This window comes from Oxyura jamaicensis, chromosome 2 (assembly GCF_011077185.1).
Source record: "Oxyura jamaicensis isolate SHBP4307 breed ruddy duck chromosome 2, BPBGC_Ojam_1.0, whole genome shotgun sequence".
Lineage (NCBI taxonomy): Eukaryota > Metazoa > Chordata > Aves > Anseriformes > Anatidae > Oxyura > Oxyura jamaicensis.
Genome location: NC_048894.1, coordinates 31,002,896 through 31,030,396, shown reverse-complemented (window position 1 = coordinate 31,030,396; position 27,501 = coordinate 31,002,896). Strand labels below are relative to the sequence as shown.

The following is a 27,501-nucleotide window of genomic DNA, read 5'->3' as shown; positions in this document are numbered from 1 at the left end:
GTAACAGACGCATGGTAAGAATTGCATTTCAAACATCCTTTATTGTAACATTGCCACTATTTATCATTTGATTTCTTAATTTCTTGATTTTCCACATAATATATTTGATGATAAAAGGAATGTTACACTAATACTTTCTGTTGCTGGAAGCTCATTTAATTGGATGTGGGGTTTAGTGTACTTCTGTTATAGAGATATTAACTTACATAAGAAGTTTATATCCGTTGTAGACAGAGGAGTATTTTTTTTTCTGAAGAAAGCAGTCATCTAAATTTGATTGTCAGCTTCTCAGGGGAATCTTCTGCTTTGTTTTCAAGACGTCGTTCTCGACAGGTGGGTACTTTGTTCCAGTCAAGAGAGGAAAATTCCATTACAGATCTTGTCATTGCCCGTAGTAAAACAGCATCTTCAGGGTTCTCAAATGGAACTCTGCAAAAAGAACAAAGCAAATGTAAATTATCTGAATGTTTCCAAACTCATTTGGAGCTAACTTACTAAGCACACTTTGTGTAGAAAATGCAGGTAGAAGTTGTGATGATACTAACAGCTAGGATTTGAAAATTTTTAATTTTAGAAGGTTTCCTTCTGTCACCAAATTTTTAAAAAGCAAAACAAAACTGCAGGAGTTCAGGATCACAGGACTCTAAGGGAAAAAAATCATCAATTATTTAAAATGCATTTAAAGCAGACTTGAACTTGCTATTTTGTTTTCACTGCTTCTTTTTCATGAAAAGTATAGTTGTACATTTTCATGTTCTGTTTCTTAGAAGTGGAAATCATATAACTGTGTACTTTATGATTTCATAGCGATATGATATCCATTAATGCAAATGCAACTTTTATTTCAGTATGGGTCTTTTAAACAGCCACCATGCAAGTGAATCCAGAACACTAAATGCAGAACACCTAGAACTTGTGTTGTTCGGGTATCCTGCCACAGCTGCAGTTTGGGACAGAGAAGTAGCAGATTTGCAACATCAGAATTGACACGGACTTCATGTTAGACCAAAAACTTTAGAATCAGATACAGTATTAAAAACTGAATTTGTAAGAACTTATTTCACAAATGCGTAGCTGTAGTAACACACACCTATCAGAAATCATGTGACTATTCCCACTGAGTACAGCACTTCGTCAAATGCTCAGGTACCTCATAAAGCTTAAGCATCTACGTAAGTAAGATGGAGAGGAAACTGTACACTGTATCCATAAGGACAACTAGCTGAAAGCAGGAAATTATTTTTGAACATAAATTAGGCTGATTGTAAAGAGCTGTACTCAGAGGAAATAGGTATATAAAAACAAATTGTTAAAGGAAATCATCATACTGTCCAAAGAAGGGAAATCATGTCCAAAGAAGGATAATGAAGCTGTTGAAGGGTCTAGAAGCTACAAGGCTTATGAAGAGTGGCTGAGGGAACTGGGGTTGTTTAGCCTGGAAAAAAGGAGGCTCAGGGGAGAGTTTATCACGCTCTACAATTACCTTAAAAGAGGCTATAGCGAGGTGAGGACTGGGCTCTTCTCCCATGCACCAAGTGTTAAGGCGAGGGGAAATGGCCTTAAGTTGCACCAGGGGAGGTTTAGGTTGGCTATTAGGAGAAATTTCTTCACTGAAAGGGTTGTGAAGTATTGGAATTAGCTGCCCAGGGAAGTAGTTGAGTCACCATCCCTGGAGGTCTTCAAAAAATCTGTAGATGTGGTGGACTTGGCAGTGCTAGGTTAAAGGTTGGACTAGACGATCTTAGAGGTCTTTTCCAACCTGAATGATTCTATGAGTGCATGGATCTGTAAATTCTATGTGTAGGCTTTTTTATTTCCTTTAATACATCTTACAAATATTTTGAAACCTTTCTGTGAAACCAGAAAGTATAAACAAACCTGATATCTTAAGATTGTAAATATGCCTTAGAAAGATAGCATCTAAAAATGTCATCACATTAAAATGCGGCCATTATACGTCCTCAATCTAGGCACAGTGATAACAGAAGTGAGTTTTACATTTATTTCTATGATGTTGAAATATAGTATCAACTATAGACTAAAAAAAAAAAAAAAAAAATCCAAACAAAAATACATGTAAGTAATATTTTCCAGACAGTGTGTATTACTGAACAGCCAGCCAGGAGAAAGTTGTTAATGCCACAATACAGAACAGCTATTCTGATGCGGTAATGCTTCAAGCACACTCTTTCTAGCAATCAGTATTTGATCTTATAAAATAAATAGCATTTTTATATACCTGGAATACCTTTCAATATTAAATTTAAAACAGCAGTGAGTAGGTTGCCTTAGCAGAATAATGCAGAGTTACAACCATGTTAAACACAAAAGATCAGAAAATTTTTCAAGATTATTTTTACTGTTTTTTTTCCTCTTGTCAGGGTTTATTTTATGTACAGGAAGAGAAAATTAATTAAATATTTCTGAAATATAAAAGAAAAAAAAGTACAGAAAAAAATACTTACTTACTTGTGTGATTTCCAAATTCACGATCTGTAAGAAAAAGTTCAGATTATGGCATTAATGTCTATACAGCTTTTTGATTAATTGAGGATTACCATCCTGATCCTAAACCAGCAAAAGATTTGAAATGTGTAATATTTTTTTTTTATTCAATTACTGTGGAAACAAATACCTACTTCTTTTTAAGCTTATGTAGTTCTCATATTTTATTTTCCCTAGATAAACATTTCCATGCATTTTTGCTTCTTCTTTCACAAGAGGCAGACAGTATTCTGTGGAAATCCAAGGTTTGTTCTGAATGGTCCCATGATACAAGTCACAAGGTTATGGATGGTACTCACCTGCTTTCTTGTGCCAGGACCTTACACAGTCTTACAGCTGTGAATGTTTTTAGGACTCTTTAAAAATTACTTTATATGCTATGATCAGACGTCATTAAAATAGTCTTAGCTTGAAAAGCATAAAAAGGATTCTGCTTACAGAACTAGGCAAGACATGCAAAATTTACATCACTAGGAGGAAGTATGTTCTTGAAGAGATTATTTTATAAAAGCACTAGAGGGCATCAAAACTCTATGATGCTGATCACCAGGACAACAGTAGTATATTGATTTTTTTTAACTAATCAAAAGTAAAAAACAAAAGCAAAAACACACAAACAAAACCCAACAAAACAGAAAGATACATATTGAAAAAAAAATGCTGTTTGTTCAGCTATCTTAAAAACAATTCTGTAACTACTGGGAGTGGCCAAAACTTATTTGCCGTAATAGACACAGGCGAAAGATTCATTTGTTGGCTGTTGCCCCCAGTGCTCTTGACTTGAAGCAGTTTGGTTGAGTTCCTGATGCATTTATATTTTACTGCTAAAGACAACAACTTTTTCTCAGATGAATGTAAAGAACTTTAAAGTTGTAAAGAACATAAGGAATGAAAATAACTTGTTTTCTTCTAATTCAAATCACTCAAAAGTGTACGCTCTCATTGTTGTTATTATAAATACCTGGGGCCATCACCAGTCTTCTAGCTGGTGGAGCAGCTCTGCTGTATGCCATGGCAGTCCCCAGCGGTGTATTTACTCTCTTTCCAAAAGCTATTGACTCCATAACACAAGACCTCTCACGGCTATACAGATGAAATGCTGACTCCCTTTCTCTTTGTGTAACCACTGTTAAAAGGGATATAAAAAAAATATTTTTTTCTGTCAACTTAAAAGTCTGGTATCAACTATCTGCGTGGTGATTCCCATTATTTTGTACAGAGGTCTATAACAATTGTGCTGTAACCGCATAATTTCACAATGATTCAGAATGGGACCACGGAGTGATACTTCTATGGCTTTGCAGTGAAGCCCTGTCAAATAAAATCAAGTATTTGGTTTCGATGCTGTAGGATCAGGAGTTTTAAACCAAGAAACTAGAAAGCAAGTCTCTTCATTACCACTTAAATGAGACCTACTGTAGAAGTCAGTAAGGACTTGGAAGTTTCTGTAGGAATAGTGAAAACAAATCCTGCTTCAAGATCAGTTCAATTCCCATTGCTCAATTCCAGAGAAAACTGTAGGACTGCAATCAAAAGAAAAGCTTCACATTTTCTTGTTTTGCACTTTACTTAAAAAGTAACCATTTTAAAGAAAGTTTGAGACTCTAAGTTAAGTAGGGAATTTTAACTTTCATGATTTGAACCGCATACTAATCCAGCACTTCCGATAGGCAATAAAAGTGAGCTGAAGGTTTAGAACATAACTCTGGCAGAAACATTTTGAATTCAGGGAAGTTTTTAAGTCATGGTGTCTGGGGGACTAATTAGAAAGGAACTGCAGTAGCCATGCCTGGAGGTAGCAGAAGTGTGAGCATGTGTCCTGCGTAAAGCAGACAGCCAGGATAGCGCTGTGGGAATGTTCCACAGCCAGAACATTTTCCATTTATCATGAAAAAGGGAACATTTTATTTAACAGTACAGTCTTTGTAATGTTAAAGAAATAGTTCACTAAATAGAAAGTCCAGGGTACGGCTTGATACAAATGAATGCCTCAAGTCCTGATCCAAGACTAATTACAGTATGGCTATATTGAAGAGAGAAGTCCACCAAGTTTTATGGCAGTGTTTCTAGAACTGTAAATGCCACATGTATTTTCCAGCAGGTTTACCTGCAGTCACCCCTCCCTAGCCAAAAATGATCACTAGTAAAGTAGTCTGATGGAAGTGCTAAGCACAGGTGTAACACCAGACCAAATACTGAAGAGACTGGAGGTAACACTTGCCAGTGTAAAAGATGAATGTGTAGGCAAATGGCTATGGTCCAATCCAGCAGCTCACTAACCCCTGACACATACGGTGTCCCATCCACCACCTTTCCTTTATGATGGAGCTATGCAACCTGCCAACCCATGCCGACATCTTGTGGTTGCCATCTCAGGTCCTGCATTCTGTTTCTCCTAGAGACTGGGAGCAGGTTTTAAAGATGATGTTGTTTCTTCCCATTGTTTTTTATGAGGAAGAAGTGGGGTACGAATCAACACCTCTCACAGTGCTTCCCAGTGAATCACATGGCTCTCCCAACACCAAAGACAAAATCACGAAGCTAAGTTCCTGGCTCCACTGTCATGTTCATTGATTTATGATCTGGCTAATCTAAAGATCATTCCTTTTTTTTTTTTTCAGTAGCATTTACAGCTGTGAAAGATCTCCTGATGATTCATGAAGATTTGTATTTGACAGCTTAGTCAGCATGGATCTTATCAGGAAATGTGCACATATGCATTTAAACTGTACAGAAACACTTAGACACCTGAGAATATTATCCCCATCTAAGTACACAGTATCATTTGTAAACATATTGGTCTGAATGCACATAGAATTCATATGGAATTATAGAATATCCGGAGTGGGAAGGGACCCACAAGGATCACTGAGTCCAACTCCTGGTAGGTAGGTGTATGTACTCATGTACAGGTATGTACGTATGCATACAAAATGTAGGTAGGTGTTTCTTAACACAGGCTTTTATCTCTTACCCCCAAATATACAGACCAACTACAGGATAAACATATACAATTCAAATAGAAAAAGGACAAATTAAAAATGTTTGACAAAGTAAACTGTTTATGCCATATGACTATTTATGCCAAACGTCTATTTGCATGACAAACCTTGCACAAAATAGTTCATTAGATCTTTTTATGTATCAACAAGTGCATGCAAAAAAATTGATGAGATTAATTCACCGATTTTTCCAAATGGATTAAAATCAAAAGCAACAATCTCTGTGAAAAGAGAAGAGCAATTCTTACATTTCCTGTCAAGGAGCTGTAGCGAAGGAAGGAAGTGTATCACGTAAAGCCGGTAGTCTGGATCATGTGCCAGAGGGTTATGGAACAAGTCTGCAAAATATATGCAAGATAAACACCAGCACCACCAGCAAAAGAACAAAAGAAAACCAACAAACGTAGCAAGACAGGAAAATTAAAGAACAATAGTAGCCAAAGATTTTGTACAAAATAGTATTAATTCAAATTATTTTTATGCTAGGTAAATAAAGCAGTTTCTTTACACAGACAAAATTACTCCACTGAGCACAGACTGCAAGAACTGGTTTATTGCACAGGATGCAAAATACCACAGGCAAGAATTGAGTAAAGGTGCCATCATGCACTATGAGCCTTTGAAGCTCTTTTTTTTTTTTTTTTTTTTTTTTTTACGACATACAGACAAAACCACTAAGTGCTTACCTTTGATTTTATTGTGCATTGTTAGGTGATGCCTATTTTAAATTGTAGCAGTCTTTTAGGTGTGATGGCTTAAGGATAAGATAAATTTTGTAGGGGGGAGGGAGTTAATTGCAAAAAGATGAGCTTTGGGACTCCAAAGGCTTTATCAGAGCTGCATACAGATGCAATATAAAACATAAAATACTCAGTTTTCTGATGTTCCAATGGAAGATGGGTTTTTGGAAATTCAGAAACCTAAAGATTAAAATGTTTAAAGGGGCCTAAGCTCCTGTAACCTGGATGCCACTAACTTCCATTGAGGCACTAGGCTTCAAAAGCCCATTAGCAACTTGACTAAAATTGCAACACAGGGGCAGGTACCAGCCCTATGCTGCTGCTTTTTACAGAAGTGGAACATTTGCCTAGCTTACATGCCAGATTTGGTTTGGTTCACGCGAATGATGCCTGAGGTTGATTAAAACAGAAATTGGCTCATTCCCAGATAAGAAAACAGATTTTTTTTTTCTAGGTTAAAAACTTAATAATGCTGTCTTCTCCTTACACAAATACTGTTCAACCCGGACAGTAAAGTAAAAATAATCAGAAGGTTTCTACCTTAAGATCAGAGCAGGCAAAAAAAAAAAAAAAAAAAAAAAAAAAAAAAAAAAAGCCTTTTAAAGTTAAGAATTTTGACAACTACACTGCTCAGTTGGAGGAGAGGCTGTGGCTAATATTCTAGGGCAAAAAATCTTTGTTTATGTAATTTCTGCATGTAGAGAAAGGTGGCATTACAGACACAAATAAGGGCTCTGATATTTCAGGGATACTACAAGAAGAAAGAAATCTGGAAATACCCTACACAGATTTGTGAACAGGATGTCATTTTTTAGGCTGCATTTGACTGCCAATGAGTGCTCAGTGTATGATGGTACTGCCCAACTGTTTTGAGGGCTCAGTAAGTCTGGAAAGGGCAACTGACATCTTTTATGAAGAAAATGTTTGTTCATGTATAGAGAGGAGAACTGAAAATATTTTATTTCTTCAGTGAATTCGCAACAAAATCACTGTGTTCAGAAGTAGTAAGGGAGCCACAAGGTGGCAGCAAAAGAAAGTTCAATTTTTATTGAACACAGTAGCGTACAGCCCTTTTTTCTAGGTGGGGTTAATCTGAAATAATGTTAGGTATATGCCTGATAAACCTGTTTTTGAGTCAAGACAATATGTGATAGCATCCCAGAGAGAAAAACGGTTCCAAAATGTCTCTAAAAGCTGGTAAATTTGGTGTTTCAAGCAGTACCGGAATGGAATGGCAATTCAAGAGCGATTTTTCCAAGACACAAAGAGGGGTTGATACTAAGTCCTTCTGAATCTGTGCTACTTGGAGCACATCCCTCCTCCCCAATACTGACTGGTGTTTTTTTTTTTTTTTTTTTTTTTTTTTTAGAGTACACAATTTTTTCTGTTGCTTGTTCTTAAAATAAATCCAGCCATTGTATGGATCAAGATGGTCTTATTTTACAAAACATCTGGGATCAATTTTGGGCTCTGCTATCTACTTTCTAGTCAAAGTCATGTAATTTTCATTCTACAAATTAGGGATAATACTTTCTTCCTCCGCAGTTTTGTCTGTTTTCTCAACTGGGGCTGTAGGAAAACAGTGTGCCTGTCCCCCATGGGGCAGAAAGGAATTATTTTGGTAAAAACACAGTGAAGAACGAAACGAGTTTTCTGAGGACTGGCAGCAAGATGTTATCAGTTGTGGATAATAAATCAGCTGAGGCAATTTACAGAGTACATAACAAAAATCTTGGATTCCAAAGGAGTGATGGGAGCACAAGGTGAGCCCATAAAGAATCCCTCTGTATCTCCCAAAAATGGTGCAGTTTTGAACAACCCATCCAGTAAATCTTTAGAAGCTGACTGTCTTCCCTAACTGTGTGATGAAGAACGCTGTTATGCTTCAACTCCATTGCAGTGCAGTGGCTAAAAATCACAAGAGCCTTAAGAAAGAGAAATGCAACATTTTGGTAGCTGAATGCTGCTTCTGAAGTGAGCAATAATAGTGTATTAGTCTGCCCCATTTTAAGAGTTCTAATGTCCAACAGTGCTACAGAATAATAAGCATTATTTTTCCAGAAGTTCTACTGAAGGTTTGCAAGTTATTTTTTTTAATCAAATTGTCCAGCTAAATAAATAAATAAATAAATAAATCTAAAAAAGATCTCCCTCACAATAACGAGAACCGTCCCATTTCCAAAACAGTTTTTATTTTATAAAGATGAATTATGGGCACAGGCCTTTTGAAAGATACACAGCCCAAATGCGGCACCCGTTTCACATTTCTGAACACTGCAGGCAGGAAGATAAATGCTACAGTAATACAGTATGTAGGATATCACTTTTAAAACGTATTTTGTTCATTCATTGCTGTCATTTACTTCAAATATGATAATGTATTTTATTAAACTAATGTAGTACTGTTAATCTGAGAACTCAGTAGTATCTTATTTCTTTGAAGCAAAGGCACTGACAAATTTTTGAAAGCTTAGCAAGGAATGACTGTAAAGCAGATTATTAAGTTTCTTCCAATGATTTGCATTTACTCTCATATCTTTGAACTGAAGAACATTTTTTAATCAGGGCAGAGAGGCTTACTTTACATATTCTGTTTGATAGTACTTTTAAATAATTGCTTTTCTGTAGCAGTGACCAGTCCAATATCCATCCAGTTTTCACAGTGTCTTTGTGACTGCCACTCATAGTAACTCAGCAGCACTTTAAATATTTCTCTTTATTTCCCATAGACAACTGCAAAAAGCACAATAAACTCCCTGTGCTTTTTGAAGCACCATATTAATTGGCAGGGCTATAACATTAAATTCAACTGACAGCACCATTCATACATAGGATGTCTGTCCAGACTTTGCCTAATCACTTCAAACAACTGCATTCTTACATGGACTACTTTTCAGTCTTGCCCATAATGAAAAATGATTTTGCTGGCATGTTGTCTTCTTAAACACTTGATTTGTTTGTGAATTTTAGCCCAACATCCAGTTCAATTAAAAGTATACTTTTCAAGCAATTTTTTCCTTTCCTGCAGTCAGAAATTCAATTTTTGAAGGCATATGGTATGGTATGGTTTGATGATGGTCACCTCCATTAACTGTGATAGTTAAGCCATGAAACTCATTTCCTGTTTTCTCAAAGTACTGAGAGTTTGGCATGTCCAATGACAACATTCATTTAGGAACCATGAAAAAAAAAAAAAACTGTTTACATTCACATTTTCAACAGGTTAATAGCATATAATCCTACTTCCCTGAAGGCTACTCCTTACACTGTAACTCAGTAGTGACAGCACCGTCTTGTAGTATTTAATTTCAAATTTCAGATCTATGTGACTTTATTTCCAATCAGGATGCCAAAAATTATACCACAGATATTATTAAACTTAGTATCTAAAGACTAATATCTTAATCTTAGACTCTACAAATCCATAGATTCTATGAAAAAGATGTAGTATATAAGGTATTCAAGCAATGTAATTAACGAGACAGGAATTCCGGTTCTGTATCCTTCCTCACACTCAGTAACAGCAGTAACATCAGTTTCCCATCTCTGTGAGCAGTATACTCCCATGTTGCCTTACAAACAGGTAGCAGCAAACTGCTTTGACTGCCTCCACACTACTCATCCAGGAGACTGGCTAGCCAGCAGCCAAAAGCAGTTAACTTTTGAACTCACTGAGCAGTCTTTTCCTTAGTAGCAGTACTCTCTGTGGAATTGTCATGCGTTACAGATCTCCTTCTTCAGTCACATTTGGTTGAAATAGATAATTAGCTTCAAAATCTATTGGCAAATGATGTGGAAACAGACAAGAAACATCCTGGGAAGATACACTAAAAAACTACTGCTTGTATTCTGCGAAATAGAAATAAGTTATTACTTAGGGTCTGCAAGCTTATTATTCCTTTTAATTCCTTCACTGTTTTGCCAAGTTGTCTTAACTGGTTGTTGTGAAGCAACAGAATCTGTAGCGCACGCAAGTCTTTCAGAGCACCTGAAATGAAACAAAATGAAATTAAATGAAAAATAAATAATTATTTTCATCATATCTTATTGTGTTTATTAGATAATTATTTTATGTTGCACACTAAATTTGACGTTCTAGTTGTCCACCTAGGTCTGCATATTTATAACACCTTGCATGAGAGTAATAAAAACAAAAAACAAAACAAAAAAAACTATCAAAGATTTCAAAATCCCTTTTGTCTTTCTAGTCACATCATTTAAACATATGCTTCACTGTTTTTTTGTCTCCAGTTCTATTTGTCTCCATCACTCTTGCTTCAACAAATCAACATCAACTGCTTTCTTCCTCCCTTCCTGTATCCCTTCCTTCCTCCTATGTCCCAGTGATCTTTGATTAATTCCCCTTCACTTCCTTTTATCCCTAGCTAATATTACATTTGCCTTACAAGCAATGCATTGCATATGCCTCAGAACATAGTTCAATTTCAAATTATTATAAATGTGTTAAATAAGTTATTCCAAACACTGTTGTGGCTGATCCAGACTATGTGTTCACATCGCCACATCAGGTTTAGACATCTCATTTTCCAATTTCCACAAAGTTTTTCTCATCCACATTTCTCGCTGATGACACCTGCCCTTTCTGATAACACATATGTTGGTATCTGCTGTGATGTCTCTTGTGCCTGAATGTTTCTTTCAAACATTCACTTTTTTCAAAATCTCACAAGAACTAATCAACATCATTTATCATCTGAACAGTTTATAGAGACTGAGAAGAGTAAAATATTAGCATTTAAAACATCTAAAACACAGAGATTTATTAATGTGTTTTGGGCTTTTCATTCAGAAATTCACTGGTCTGAAATAGCTACTTTAATCTACAAGAGCAAGCAAAATTTAAATAGGTGTACAGGATAAAGATGGAATTTTACAATAAAATGGTTTTGCAGTAACTTTGCAAAACACTTCTGATTGTGAATATAACTGCATCAATAAAGAAACTGCAGAAGCTTAACCTGCATTAGAAGTGGGACAACTTATTCATTTATTGTCTTTTTATTTTTATGCTAAGTCTGTTAGCACTGCAATCAGTTTTTCATCATGTAAATATAAATGGCTCCCAAAAGGTTCTATCAGCTTATGCAGTGCTTGCTCAGGAAGAGGACTACAAATCACCAGATGTAAAAAGAACTTTGCATACCCATCTTGAATATAAAATATGGTCATGCTAGATCAAAAATATTTTACAATTGCCTGGCATTAAAGTGAATGATATTTCCTTCTCTTAGACCAGCATAAACTTGATATTGGCTATTAGTTTACTTCCACTCAAGTACATTGGATGAAAATAATTAACATTTATTCATACATGGGAGCTTTCAACCATTAAGTTACTGGCTGTAGTCCACTGTTACAAGTTTGAATGCCAATACATAGAAATGGAAGTATAGGTTTCTGTCCAATAATCTTAAAATGGAAGATTTGTACCTGATATATCTGTGATCTCATTGTCATTGAGATATAGTTCAGTCAAGCAGTAGTTTTTCTTCAAGAAAGTTAAATCTTGAATCTGAAATTAGAGTTAGGAAAACTGCCATATGTCAGTCTGAATTTAACTTTGGAGAAGTATAAACACATCCTATTTGAAAACTGTTTTACTCTAAGAAGTTTTTAATGATCAGTCTTGATTTGACCGCAAGGTAGAGTATATACGATGGAGTAGCAAGCTGACCATTGTAACTGCTGAGAACTTGGAGCACTAATGGTACTCTAGTTTTTGGGGCTTTGTTTTGAAAGACAAGAACAAGAAATATAATTCTATTCCTGACGCTATTTTGATTTCTGTAATGCAAAGTAACCTGTTAGTACTGGAATGATTTCAGTCCTTGAATTGTGCCACTGACTTTACGACAAATGTGCTTTGCTCTGTGTATCAACGCTACCTGAAGTTGGAAGGAGGGCAGTAAGACAGAGGTTTTCCCATTCCTAAAGCTCTCTGGAACCCTCTAAGAAAAAATACTTTGAAGTTAAAAGATACTTAAGATACTTTAAGGTTCGGAAAAACCTGGTTGGGTGAAGACAGTAGTATTCTGAAACTAAAATCACATTCTTCACAACGATTATTGTACCTTGTGTAGTGTAGGGCCTGCACATACCTATTGTATACAGTGGCATTTCTCTATCTTTGACAAGTTTGCTTTAAGATCATCTTAAGTTTACTTTTTGTGATAAAATTACTGTATTGTGTTCTTAAATGAAAGAAAAAAGTGTTTAGCTCTTCCAAGTTCAGAAAAATGTGTTTCCCCTGTTAGCTGAAGTCTTCTAAGAAGAGCCACTTCTCCACACAGTTTATACAAAAAATGATTTTTGTCCCACAAGTTATGTAGAACATTGGATGAATGATTTTTGTTACTGCATAAGTAGGAAAGTACGATCTAATCAGATATATTTATCTTTTACTGATCAACCAGTTCAGCTCTGCTTAGTCATCCGGCCATTTCTCCTTATTCTTTAGTGCCCTTTAGAAGTAAAAGGGAAAGCCTTGTACCTGTGGGTTTAGTTCAACCTTTTCACATATCCGTATTTTTGCTTTTTTTGAAAACAGTTGGATAACCGCAGGTCTTTCAACGAAGTCTACATAACATACTATATAATTGATGTTAGCCTGGGGCAGCAGATATACATACACTCCTAAATTACATGGCATGCCTTTTTTTTTTTTTTTTTTCTTTTTTTTCTTTTTTTCTTTCCCTGCTGCTCACGGAGCTAGTTATTTACCTAGATTTGGCTGAAAAATGTAGTGTCTGGAGATTTTTACAGAGCATTGTCTTAGAACTCATACCGGATATAATAACTGCTATGATCTAGATTTGCACAGATGGAGAAAGTATGGCTCATAGTTTGCATAACTGTCTTAGAACCATACAACGGAATTTATGGTGGCTCATTGTCAAACTCTAGTCACTTGCCCGGAAAAGTCTCTTGATTCAAACATGCTTAGATGACATTACAGCCTGCATACTGACAGAAGATATTGCATCCATCTTGGCATGGCAGTGCTACTTGTGCGCAGGCGGGAGCAAATTTGAAAGGGTTTTATGTCACTTGTGTGCATGACAGCAGAAAGGAGTCTCACCTCAGCTGCCAGCCTGCAATGAAACAAACTAGGCATGTCTGGAAGGGTACAATGAAGGACCTACGCATTTCCTGCAGTCCACTCCTTTCCTGAAGAACTAGGAAAACACAAAGTTTCTATAAGAATACGTTAAAGTCAGTCTGTTCCAAAAGCTGCCCACTCCGGTGGGCAGAGTACACTTGCTATGAGCTACCCTGGAAACTGCTCTCCTAGGCCTCACGTATCAGTATAACATCAGGCAATTTTTCCAATAACTTAGCTCTAAGTGAACTTAATCTGTCTTTTTATTGCTAAGACATTAGCACAAAAACTCAGCTCCTTAATTTCACGGAATTTATAAATGAGAGCTGTAAAAAAAGTAAAAAAAAATAATCAGCTTGTACTCTAATGTAAAACAGTTGTTTCTTCAAAGCTGTCATATATACATCGGTTAAATTTGCTAGCAACTACAACCATATTTTATGTTAGAAAAATCATGATACAATAAACAGGGAGTGTTAATGCATTGTTCTGCTTTTTCAAGGTACGCCTTATTACCTTATTGTTGTTAATCCACAAATACCTCAACCTGTGAAAGCGTGATAGACTTGGAATGCTTCTTAGTCCTCTGGTGGAAAAGAAAACAATTTTCTTAATATTCATGGTGCTTACTGACTTAAAAAACAGTTTAATTTTTTATAAAAAATAGACACACAGAACAAAAGGGAGAGACAATATATGCATTATAAACACCTGAAAGCATAACAAAGCAGCAGGTGGTAAAGAAATTGGAACAAACTCAGTTATAAATTATTTTTCCATAACAGCATTTATTTTCCAGGGAGTACAAGTCTCATCTACTTTGCAGCTTGTTAAAGTTCTCTTCAGAACACAGGAGGAGAATTTTTGCATCCTAGAGGGCAACAAACGTAAAGGGAGCAACAAACATAAAGAGAGCTGTTTTCAGTAAAACACAGATTCTCCAGCCACAGTGCCAGAGATGCAAGAAAGACACTTAGCACATCACTATACATTTCTTATTTTTCGTATTAATTAACACTGTGAAATCTTTTATCTTTTTTCACCTCTTTCCTCTCCTGTCCTCATATAAACTTTTGTTTATATGAGTATTAAATGAGTATTTACTCATACTCATTAGCAGTCTTGTTTTACATGAAACTGTACGCTCCCTGAAGCTGGTACTCTCCGCTTGTACAGGGTTTTGGTTAATTGTATGTAGCACGTCGAAGCTGAGCTTGCTAGTGTACTATAAGTAATAAATTACCTACTAACCAGAGAATATGGGTGGGCTGCTGAGTAGTTTTACTAATTGTTGCTGGGTTTCGTTGTTTTAAATAAATATTCTTGATTTCCTCTCAAATAATTATAGATGATGTTTACGATTTTAGTTGACATAATAAAACTTTCTGTGTTGAATATCTTGCAGCACCAGGGCCAGTGTTTCAGAAAGAATTAATAGCATTGGTAAGAATTAACCTCACACTATCAGCCTAACTCAATCTGTTCATGTTCCAGCCATGAAGTCTAATCTCTTTTCCCATGTTTTTTTTTCCAACAAACCCACCACATACAAAGGAGGAGTGGACACTTTTTCTGATCTTGTTTTTGAAAAAAAAAAAGTCCAGAGCAAACCCCACAAAGTTCATGTGCTGTAATTTTATTCTCCTGTATTTCTGAAAATCAGATTATCCCATGCTGCTCCTGTATTTATGTGTTTAATTTACTGTCACAAGTAAATACATTACTGCAAGTACTAAAGATAAGCACTTGAATGCTGACAGGACATACAGAGGTCTTACAGAACTATTTTCTGTCTTTTCTGTATAGCTTTACCTGTATACACCTGAACTACTTTTCAGATAGCAAAGCCCAAATCTCCTCATATTCTTTGTCATTGCCATTCTACACTTAGCTTACAGCTTTACATTTTCATGGGCTTTACTCCCTCTCTTTTAACAGCCTCATCTCTACTATATCCAAGCCTTGATCTGGTTTTTTTTTTTTTTTTTTTTTTTTTTTTTTTTTTTTTTTCTGTTATTAAGGCATTTAATTTGCCCCAGGTAGAGTTTAATTCCTCTAAAAGAGCCTGTCCCTTTCTGTATGCCTTCCAGACTTTGCATGTCTCTTACAAACTGATACTTTCTGGCCTCCAGCCCTCTACTCCTACCTACTGCTAAGTTAATCAGTTTTCCTAGGATGACAGCTTTCAGTGTTGAAAAGTAAATTTTTTCATGTCCCTTTAACAGCAGTTGTTTAAAAACATAATTTTGTTCCCTCTAATTTGATTGACTTTCATTATTATTTTTTCATTTTCTTCTTACTTTAGCCAACAAAAATGTATGTCAAATCAACAGTTAAGGAGGCATGATCTGATACTGAGATTGGCTGAGGTTCAAGGTTTATATAAATTGGTATAGAATAAAAGGAAATAGGTTCTCTCCAATCATCAAAGAAGCCAGCTTGCATCATCTTTCTCAAAATGGTTTAATGGGAAGACAGATCACTTCTGTATCTGCCATCTGGTAATTTCTTTTTATTATTTTCTTTTTTTTTTTTTTTTTTTTATTTTATTCCACACACACAAAAAGTATTTCAAAGCCAGTGAGGGCATATATTTAAGTATTTAACATCAGAAAATGTGCTTATGAAGACTGTATATATATACAGTCTTAATATTTTACACATATGCATTAGAATAATTTTATCATATTGTTTAAATAATATATAGATGCATCTTGTAACTTTCTATTTAAATTTCTTCCTTACTTGGATTTTCTGTGTTTTAGTCTTTTTAAAACTAAGTTAATAAAGCTTATAATAATTTAACAGGGGCTATATGCTTCAGATTTTCTTTTCACAGAGCATCAAATTCTTTCTTGGTGTAAACCAGGAGATGTGCTAAGGAACTTGGACATACCAGTGGACACATGGAGACTTTCAAGAGCACCTAATTTCCACTAAAATCATTGAAATCCTATAATACTTTTTTCATTCATAAAACCTAGAGACTTTTAAAACCTTGTCCCTGAATTATTGAACTACATTAGTTCTTTACATATGATATCAACAGTACAAACACTAGACACAGTTGTGAGGCTGCAGACAGGTATGCAACAGTTGGAATTGTGCCCTGGCCAGAAATTCAAAGTATGCTTTTCAAAAACTTTGAAGTATGTCCTGTCATGTATCCATCTCTCTACAGTAGCCTCTCAGCATGTTCATCCTACAGCATATCACTCTATCAACCTAGATCACCCACAGGTTCATGAAAGCTTTGCCTTCCTTCACTTTGCATGGTTAATTCTCCTTACCTGCCCTATCTCTTAAGCTGCTTCATAAAGCTCACTGAGGAGATCACTTCTCTGATCAGTGCTGTCAGCTCCAAACAAGTGTTCTCGTGCTCACTTCGTGTTGCCCTGCCCTCCCTTCAGTTTTTAATGGTAGCAATGCAGGTAATTTCAAAGGTGCTACCAATGAGTTTTGCTATTGCAACAACAGATTTCTTCAGGGAGGTCAGAAATTTGGCAGTTCTCAGACTGGGCAGGTCCCGTGTTTTTGCGTTTGCTTTCTTGATAGTCTTTCACCCAGCCTTACAAGCCAGTTAGAACAGGTAGAGATCAGCCCATTAAGCTTCACATCTCTGTTCCCTGTGGTAGAAGTTCACACAAAACTCTATGAACTTACTGACCCCCAAGCAATTCTGGGTTGCTAGAGGACTGTGTGTCTAGGGCTGAGGCAGGTAACTACTTCATTGGGAGTGCAGTTCTGCTGTCTACATCCATATATATCTCCACCATTTCTTCTTGCACAACATGTATGGACTAGGTACAAAGATGATTTACTGAGAATTCACATATAAATGATGTTCAGAGATGGATATAGAAAGGGTTATGCAAGGTTACCATTTACCATGTGCTCCATTTTCAGTAAAAGACAAAGAAATATTTTACTTACTGTCCAGCCAGATACAATACTAAGACATCGATATTCCGCTTAAAGCCACAGATCTTCAGCTGTTTTTCAAATGCCTGACAGTACACAGTACATTTGTCAGCAAAAGATACTGCATAATTCATTACAACATATACATATTCAGTATCAAAATTAATACACATGCCAAAATTAATGTATGAATCACAGCACCTTGCAAACTACAGCATAGTCTAAGACAGATAGAGATACTGAATTGGCAGTTTCTATTTTAAATTGATAAAAAATACATCAACAGTTATGTTACTCTAGTTTTTCTATAGAGACCCACAGCTGACAGATATATGAAAACATGGGGTGGCTGGAGAACGGGCTTCTCAACTCATTCAGCCAAATCAGTACAGGTGATCAACATGAGAACAGCTTACCTTGCAATAATTTTGCAAATTTTGCACATGACTTTTTAAAATTATCTGGAGGGTTGGAACTAGCTGATCTTTAAGGTCTCTTCCAATCTGAGCCATTCTATGATTCTATGCATCCAGAAAACTCTGCATGTATATTTAATTTTGAAAAATGTAGAGACAAATATCTTTTTCAGAATCTAATGCTTATGTGCCATAATTTGTAAAAGCAATCCTAGTAATGTGAGTATTGTGGATCTCAACTTCTAGCAGCTGATAAAAAGCAAAATGTCTCATCAGTAGAACAGTAATGGCTTTCGTAAATGCCCAATGTCCTTTAAGATCACTCTTGCTTACATGAAATTGCAAATGTAAAACTTTTCAAGCTTGGAAGTACTAATGGATATGCTTAGAGCAGCCTGTATAAGGCACACAATGAGTTTGTGGAGCATGTTCTGGGGTCACAGGGGTGACATAAGGTGACTTTGGGTGCACTTGGAAATGGGCTGGACCTGTGGTACTTTCCCAGCAGGACAAGCACAGAGCTCGTGGGACGCACAGTGCGCACCAGCCATTTACTCAGCACAGCTGGTGGCTGGACAGTGGCCTCTTGTCCAGGAACTCGATACAGCTCCCAGCTGTCAGGTAGGGGAAAATCCTGGCCAAATGGCCCACAGCATCCGCAGACTGGAAAAGAAAAGCTGCTGGGAGAACAGCAGCTGAACGACATCCCCACAGAGTAACGCCTGTCCCTGGGGATGTGCAGCAGGGGCCAGCTGCCAGGCACACAGCCGGGAACCGCGCACCTACTTCAGACCACAAACCCCAGGGGCTGCCTTCAACCCCCCTGCACGGAGAAAAAGGGCAGCGCCCCGCGACCGCCATTCCTCCGGGCCCGGCACTTGCCATTTCACCACCTCCTCCCCGCCCCGATCTCCCCGTCAGGCGGCCCCGCTGGGGGCGGCTGCGGGCGCCGCTGGGGGGCGGGAAGGGGCTCACCTGCCCGCCGCCGGCCGCCGCCATTTTAGAGCGGCGCTCGTTCCTAGGCGACCGGGGCGCGGCGGGGCCGAGCGGCCTGCGGAGGGGGCGGCTACGGCGCTGTGAGGGCCGGGGGTCCTGTCGGAGGCCTTGGGGCCGCGAAGGCTGAGGGAGATCGGGGAGTGCTGCTCTTCCTCTGTGAGATCTCCTCCAGGAGATTTCCTGGGCAGTATTCTTTTATAATCCTGGAAAAAAAATGGGCTCTTTCCCTAACTACATCCCTATTTATTTTAAGTGCAGATCCTACTTACATATATGTATGTCACCAGGAGAACATTTGTGAGCTTACAACTAATATGCACCGTATGTGTTACCCGTTTGCAACTTACAAATCACCTTCGTGTCTAAGAAAATGCATTCCATATCCACTCCCATGCCCGCTGCTGCTAAAATGCATTTGATTGAGCTGGATTGTAACGTAACACAAAATGTTTATGACATCCACATGTGCAAGCAACTGTTGCCATGTTATTTTTAAAACCACTTTACTACATAGCACAAGCTGAAGAATAGAAAAAGCCCTTTCCAGGGTGTGTGCGTGCACTTATGTGCATGTAGGACAATAGAAACTGTTTGATGGAGCTACAAGAAAAATAAGTCTGAAAACTTGAAGCTTTATTTAGAATTCAATTTACAGAGTACTCAAGTTAGCAGAAATAGCCATTGTAAATTATGTGCAACTGATACACAAAGAGCAAGAGTTGTGTGTGTGAGTATATGAATAAGCTGTCCCTCATGGAATTAATTACGTGCATGCCTTTGCTTGTTCAGACCACTGAAACTAAATGTAGTGTGTATGATGGAGGAATGGAGCTGCAGTACAAGTATTATGTTGCAAATATCTCGTTTTCATAGAAAAATTGTGTGGGTGGCTTCCATTTCAGCTAGTTAGCTTTAAACAAGTAGAAACCTCAAATAAGAAAGACTAGACATCTTAAAAGTATAAAACTGACAACAAAAGTGTCTTTAATCACTTATTTTAGCTTCTAAAAATATCTCTAGGGTATTAAAAACATAAAAAGAGGAAATGTACTTGAGAAGAAGAAACTGGTACGCCGATCCATATTTTTTATTTTATGTTGGAACACGGCATTTTCAATAAACAAGATGAAGCTACCCCTTTAGAATTTTGGAAGGTGAGATGGTTATTAAAGAAAAAGTCAGCATTCATTATAAAATCGTCTTATCAAGTAGTTAGGTCTGAATTTGCTTGTCATATCATGTTTATCTAAAGTATGAAGAGAAAGGGAACCTCTAGCAGGTATTTTGTTGCATTCCAGTAGAGGTGTGACATACATTGGCTGAGGCGCTGAGGTTTGTTTTGATTTGTTTTGTTGAAATGCTTCTCTCTAGTAATAATTAACCTATATCTATTGATTTAGTCTGGATGCCTAAATATATAAAACTAATATGCCTAAATATATAAAATTGTTTAAAATTAACCTCTTTTTACAAAATAAAAAATAATAAAAAAAAAATATATTCCTGCAAGTTGACTCCTAAAATCCCCACTAAGGTTAAAGGAAGTTGGATAGAAAATGAGTATTTCTGTATTCAAACTGCACTATCAGCATACTTCATGTTGCCTGTGTGTTGTCCTTTTCCAAAACACATGACCTCTAACCTATTTAAACACATTCCGGGATTGCTGTGCATAAATGAATTCGTGCCCTTCAGGATATTCAGAGTAATGACTTAATTACTATGTACATTTTTCCAAAAGGTCCTCATTATATTTCTGTGCTGAAAATACTTCATGTGCTTGTACGTGGGTGCACAGTTGTAACAAGACAATGTGATCTTAAATATGTGATAACAGGATGTGAAAATAGGGGAAGCAAACATCTCATGTTTTTTCTGGCAAAGGTGGTAGGCCAGTTCAGGAGATTTTTCATTTTGTAAACCACCGGAATCACAGGTACCTAGAAGAGTTCATGTGACCCATAGAGTTACACCGTTTATTCCCTGAGGTATTTCAGAGGCATTCTTGGGTATTTGAGTATGTACACCCTTCAGCCCCACACCATGGGTAAGGGGGATTGTCATTGCATCTCTTTAGAGACCTCATGACAGAAAAATATATTTGCTTTGGATAATAAAGTTCAGGTTAAACCTGGTTTAAAACAAACCCCGTCTCTTTCCACACTGCTGAACCCCTGTATATGGGCTTTGGTGTCCTCTAATCCAGTCCCCCACATTATCTATTGTCTCTTGGGAAAATGTCGTGGGGAGAGTTTTGTTACAACTTATTAACAGTGTTAAATGATAAAAGGCATTCATCCCACGAGCTGGGGAGGAAAAGGAGTTCTTCACAGAGCTGCTCAGCCAGTTTCCAAGCCTACTTCCTTCCTACAGATGCAAACGAGAGCAAGAATGACTTGGAGATCTGTCCCTCCTCTTAAGACAGGCTCCCAGGGCTGCTGAGCTGCTGACAGCGCTGCTGATCAGCTGATAGCCTGGCTCTGGAGTACAGAGCGGGGAGGAGAGGTCTGTACTCAAATTTCAGCCCCATCTGCAAGCAGGTGCTTCTGATTTCCAGTTGAAACCATTGACTGGCAGTGTATGCACCAGTAATTTCAATGGGCTTGGGGATGGTCTTGCTGTAACCAACCACAGCCAGACTTAGCCTAATTAGCCTGTATGAGTTACTCTTCTTTGGCCTTATGCTGCCTCCCTGGGACACTTACAGTCCAGTGAAAAGTTTTAATATGAACAGGAAAAAATGACAGCCTCTTGTACCAGACACCCATCCTTATTGTGTCTTCTAGAAATAAAATAGCAGTCTCTCATTCCTGTTGTTATTATGTACTTACTATCATTTCTGTCTCCCATATCCTAAACATTCTTCTTCAGGGTATGATATGCACAGCCTAGATGTAAATTTTTGTCAAGCTTAAGTGTTACCTAAAATCTAGCCAATTACTGTTTTGTGGTGATAAACATTACTTGGATTAAAGAAAGAAGAGCCCTTATGTCTGCTTGGCCTTAATTATTCCTCCAAAGTTATGCTGCCACCCCCCTTTTTTTTTTTTTTTTTTTTTTTTTTTTCCCTAAATAATTTGTTTTAATATGCTGTAGTCACTAGAATGACCTTGTCATATATTTCAGATTTAATTCTTCATGAGGTTAGTCTAGCAAGTGACACTCAGCACAATTATTAGGTGATGGGCTAGGTCATTCAACCATTCAACCATTTTTTATTTTGTTTTTGACTTCCCAAAATCTAGTACAGTAGGTTTTGAAAGTGTACTGAAAAATTGACAGCAGAGTGGATCTTTGTAATTTAATCTATTATTCAATAGCTGGGAAAGATGCAAAATGCTAAAAACAGTGTAATAAATCATATTTTTAGTTGCCAATGTTTAAAATCTTCAATTTTTTTTCCTGTCTATGTTATTATTGGAATGATGTTCTGTATTTTTGAGGGTTTATTTTCAATTGCTGTATAATTTCTCGAAGTTACTATTGTCAAGGTCTCAATTTCTATACATTTTATACTAGTAAGATTTTTTACATAATGTTCCAAATATTTTAAATAAAATGTACTTTCATTTTCATACAGATAATTTAAATGACTTGCATGTCAGTCTCAGCTTTGTAGTCATATTGACCTCTGATTTAATGGTGTGTTTCCATGCATCTCTCTGATGAGGCCTCCATTTTTACAACATATTTATCGTAAAAATCAAATATTTAACAATGAAAAATAAAATAGTAAGATGGCACTCACTACTTTTTAAAAGAGATCAATGCAATATACATCATATAATACTGTGCTTTCACAATTCTTTCCTTTGCTATCCTCTACAATCAAATCCTTGTTATCAAAGGTACTGCCCTGCATGGGATTTTCACAAAAGGTATTTTTAAAAACCGCGTCTGCATTTTATAGAATCAGCTAATTTACGTTGGAAGGCATCTTTGGAGTTCATCTTGTCCAGCTCCCCCGCCAAAGCAAATCCTACTACAGAATTATTTTCAATCCCACATTTGTGCGGTTCTGCATATTTACAGAACATCCATCAAAAAATAAGAAAATTATCTGCTATTTAGTAACTGGGACAAATTTTAAATTGCCTGTGTTACGCCAATGCTACATCGAAATTAGTACAATTAACATGCTTTTGAGGTGGTAAATTAATTTGACTCAGAAAGCTGTGAAGTAGATGCAATATATTGTAGATAAATGCATATTTCCTTTTTTTTTTTTTTTTGTTCTTGCTACCGGAAATATTTTATCAGTGTTTATCAGGTGAAACCTAGGAGCCTGAGGAAAGATCAGTAGGATATCCCACCTGCATTCCAGCTATTGCTCCAGAAGAGCGCAGGTCTGCTGTAGGTCCAGTAGCTGCAAGCCCTGTGCAGATGTTTCAAATACTCCACACTATCTAAACCACTCAGGCATTTGTGTGATTTGAATCACTTCTCTTGCTCATACTATTAATCTTGCTGATAGTACTGACGACATCTCAGTGACCCTAACAAGTTCAGGAGAAGAACTGTGGGAGGACATTTATTTTTCAATAAGCACTACAAACTTGACCCTGTATTTAAAAAGTTCAGGCTATTTTCAGTTTGAAACTAGTGATTAATTTGAATGGTTAAAGCAATGCCTGTGAAACAAGAAATCTGAATTCTTTTTTTTTTTTTTTTTTTTTTTTTTCTGGTATTATGTGTAATATAAATTGATACATCTTGCACATTGGTAACCATATGGCAGAGTAGTCCCAGTAGACTGCACGGTATGGATGAACTAGCTCATTCAAAGCCAGCTTTGATCTGACTTGACATCTGAATACTACCCTGGAGAATAAAGACCACCACCACAAGTGTGACAGGCCTGATGGAGAAGTGTTTCAACAGATATAGTGGCCCAGTATTATTTCTCACCATGTATCATTCATTTCAACATACCCACTCTTAACTTTGTTCTTTGACGGTTTTGCATGCTTAGAGCTTCCAAGTCTGATCTGCAGTCAGAAGTAAAATTCTTGTCTGCTGCAGTTCTTTTATGGATGTGTAAATAACATTATGTCAAACAATCCTATTCCTCTAGTCTCAGAAATCTGCATTCTAATATTTCAAAACTTTGTATATACACCCCCACAATGGTTTGTATCTATCCTAACGTTTAAAAACAAATCTCCGTTGCTATGATCACATATGCTTTCCAGAACATGATAGTTAGAATTTTTGGTCCTCTATTTAAAACTCTTTCAAACTACTTCCTAACAAAACTGACCACCTCATCCTTTTAAATAAAAGCTGTTTCTAAAAGGATGATGTCTGCAGAGCTCTCTAGATGTAGAAGTCAATAGTGTTCTTACTGATGTCAGGTAGCACTTTGCCTGTTGATTCAGAGAAAGCTTTGTCAGTGGACTGGTTTCATTACCGACAAATACTGAAACATCCCATAGCTTCTCATTTTCAAATAAAATCTTAATCATGGTTGTAAAGGTAATTTTCAGATATAAGCTTCAGGTATTCTGTCTTTTTATTAGGTTGGCAGTCAGACTATTTACATGGTGCAAGACTCTGCCATGCAGAGATACACAAAAGCAGTTCTAAGTGAATTACCTTGGGTATTGCAAGCTCTGTAACCATTGGTGGCCCCTAAACACTTCCCGAGGAACCACAAGGATTCAGGAATCCTGATCAGACAGCATAGGCATTCCTGTAAAATAATTTTAAAAAATAATTTTTAAAGTGTAATAACTTAATAGTGCAAATAATGCTATGGAGATATAACATGGTAAATGCATGGTCTGTAGTGAATTCATATTGTAATATATGAAGTATCTGCAAATGAAACTATGCTGGTATGAAATAAAACTGAAGTCTGAAGAAGATTTTGAGCACTTACATATAAAAACTTGAAAGGTACATTGACTCAGGGGCAAAGGAGTGCAGTCACAATACCGGAACTCTTAAAATTATTATCTTAATCATATATGAAGACTTAATTTGTATAAATTATGTTTATTGGCTACCTGGCACATTTCTTTGTGCCTTCTGCCCTGGGAAAAACCCTGACTCATCTGTCTCACGTTTTGGGATCCTATAACTTCTGTTTAGATTGCCAAATCTATTCTAACCCAAGCTGTGTAAATGAATTACTGATACACTACGTTACTATTCTTATATTCTATTATTTTATTCTATTATCTATTCTTACTCTTGAACAATTACCACATACTCAGAACTGTAGCTAAGCTAAAGGCACTAGAGTAGCTAAAGCTACTGAAAGAGGATCAAATGACATTTCACCACTGCAGTGTACATCAGAGGTAAGTAATGGATTATTTCTCAGTTGTCTCTTGAATCCGTGTACATGGCAAAAGTCACCATTACAATACTGTCCTGCATGGAAAGAGAATTTCTAAATCAAGTCCACTATTTTCCTCTTACATCCATATAGTCACATCCATGAATTTGTTATGTTATTCCCTATAAGCAGCAGAAAGAAAATAGCACAATTATCTTTCACAACTGTTTCTATTTTTTCTTTCTTGCCTTCATGCTTTAGAAAAAGGGAGCAGGTAGTGTTGAGTGATGAAGGATTCAAGAAGGTGCTTAAAGAACACCTTCATAAACTGAGACATTTTCAGACTACATAGCTGTGATTTACTTCTGAGGTTTTTCTAGAGCTGGTAGGCATGATGTTTTAACTGTTATGTAGGAATGTCTTAATAAATTCAAATTAAAGATTTCTTACGATCATGCTGTCATTTCTCATATTATTATCTTGTACTGATATGTGGGGGCATTGTATGTAGAGACATGGCATGTGTAGTGATATCCACTGGCATTATGTGGGCCCAAGACTAACACAGATATGTGTTCAAGTTCACAAAACTGATCGAGGGAGAAAAATATTTGAGAATATGTTTGTAAAAGCTATAGGGAACTCTAACAAGTAACAGTAATTGTAGCAAAGCTCAATTTGAATCCAATGTGGATGCTCTCTAACTGTTAAGCACAGTGGAAATTCTCACACCACATGAACTGTAAAGAGCTTTATGTAACTGCTTGGACTTATAGGCACATTAGTATGTTTAAGAATTTGGCTTTCAGTCTGTTTGTGATTTGTAATCTCAGAGAGCTCTTCTACCTTCTTACAGTTTGCTATATAAACACTATTTTCATCCATAATGCATCTTTCTACTCTTCTAAATATATTTGGTAATTGTTCCAACACCACAGTAAGCTAACTTCTGGTGAGTTCTAGGGGGTTTTATTAGTAAAAAGAAGTACTTCATGACTGGACAATTTCTAAGCACCAGCTGAAGTATTTGCAATCCGTTTACCGTATTTGTATTTCCCCAGGCTCCCACTAGTCTGATTCCTTCTTAGACAAATGTTTCCAGTAGCTGCAGGTGTTAGGGCTACCTGGTTGTTTGCCTTGAGGAAACGGAAGGTTTGGTGTTAGTTAAAGGTTACTGATAGAAGGAAGCTCCCTCTTTTGTGCTTCTGATTATTGATGAGAAGGAAAAGTTTTTTATTAAAAGCGGTATGTCAGATGTGATGAAAAAAAATGCCACACATACATACAAAGGTCTGGCTTTTGTTATTTTATCTCATTCAAGGTGATAAGAAGATTTTCACCTAGAAAATACTACTTAAATATATTGTTTTGTTGGAACTAAAACTTTTTGGGGAAGTTCTAGTGATCTGGAAAACTTACATCACTTCAGAATGGAAAGGAGAATTGTAAGATCTGAACTTTTTGAAAAAAAAATACTACTTTGAAACAAACCATTTAACACAAATATTTTAAAGGTTATGTTCAACAAGGATATATTTCAGAATTTTGAAGGACTTTTGTGAAATGGAGTGGATGTTTTCTAGTAATTTATTTATTCACTATCAGTAATAACTAAAGTCTGATCCTGCTTATCATGTCTGTTTTCCAAGGCCTCCAGCATTTTTTTGTCAGACAGTTCAGAATACCATTGGGGTTTATTTACTTTCTAATTATTGTATCTCAAAATTCTCTTTCCTGGTTACAACAAAAATCATACATTCAATTTAAAGTAGAATGCTGTAAAAATTAGAATTGGTTTAGTTTAACTAGGTAATTATATATATATATATAAAAACCTGATTAAACTAGTCTGCATAATCAAGAAGAAATGAATGTTTCTAGAAGGATACTCAATTTCCCCATTTTTTCATCTAAGCAAAGAACATATATTCCATAAAATTCATGTCAAACTATCTGTTCCTATATTTACAAAGTTTTGGTTCTCAATCTGATGCTTTTTTACTTTTCAGATTTTGGGGAAGTAACAAACATCCATTCTTTGTAAATCTTCTGGTCCATGTTACTTCCTAGTTCATTCTATATATCCAGAAATTTAGTTTTCACACTCTGTTCCAGACTCTTCTATTTGAACTGCAAATATACCTAAGTGTATACCAAGAACCCAGCTCTCCTGACACAGCTGGTGAGTGAGCCAACTAGGGACGGTACCCCAGTCGACCTTTTGGTTGTAAATAGAGAAGGACTTGTGGGTGATGTGAAAGTTGGAGGCCATCTTGAGCACACTGATCATGAATTAATAGAGTTTTTGATTACTGGAACAGTAAGGAGGGGGTTAGCAGAACTGCCACCCTGGACTTCCAGAGGGCAGACTTCGGCCTGTTAAAGAGACTTGTTGGAGGAATCCCTTGGGAGGCAGTTGTGAAGGGCAAAGGAGTCCGGGTAGGTTGGGTGCTCTTCAAGAAGGAAATCCTAAAGGCTCAGGAGCAGGCCATCCCCACATGCTGAAAGATAAGCTGGT

General features: G+C 36.7%; 1 protein-coding gene across 2 annotated transcripts; it reads right to left on the bottom strand.

Moving 5' to 3' along the window:
• On the bottom strand, window positions 1–24,338 carry LRRC72 (leucine rich repeat containing 72). Of its 2 annotated transcripts, none has more exons than XM_035319549.1 (9): window positions 24,296–24,338; window positions 17,301–17,374; window positions 13,884–13,953; window positions 11,699–11,780; window positions 10,122–10,235; window positions 5,756–5,845; window positions 3,467–3,631; window positions 2,466–2,493; window positions 1–429 (listed from the first exon to the last, which is right to left on the bottom strand). In XM_035319549.1, exons 1-9 carry the CDS (start codon window positions 24,320–24,322, stop codon window positions 264–266), a joined length of 816 nt encoding a protein of 271 aa, XP_035175440.1. In that variant the 5' UTR covers window positions 24,323–24,338; the 3' UTR covers window positions 1–263. The 2 variants fall into 2 exon arrangements, with proteins under 2 accessions (XP_035175440.1, XP_035175441.1); XM_035319550.1 differs by lacking the exon at window positions 24,296–24,338 and adding an exon at window positions 18,680–18,709.
• Between the last annotated feature and the right edge of the window lie 3,163 nt (window positions 24,339–27,501).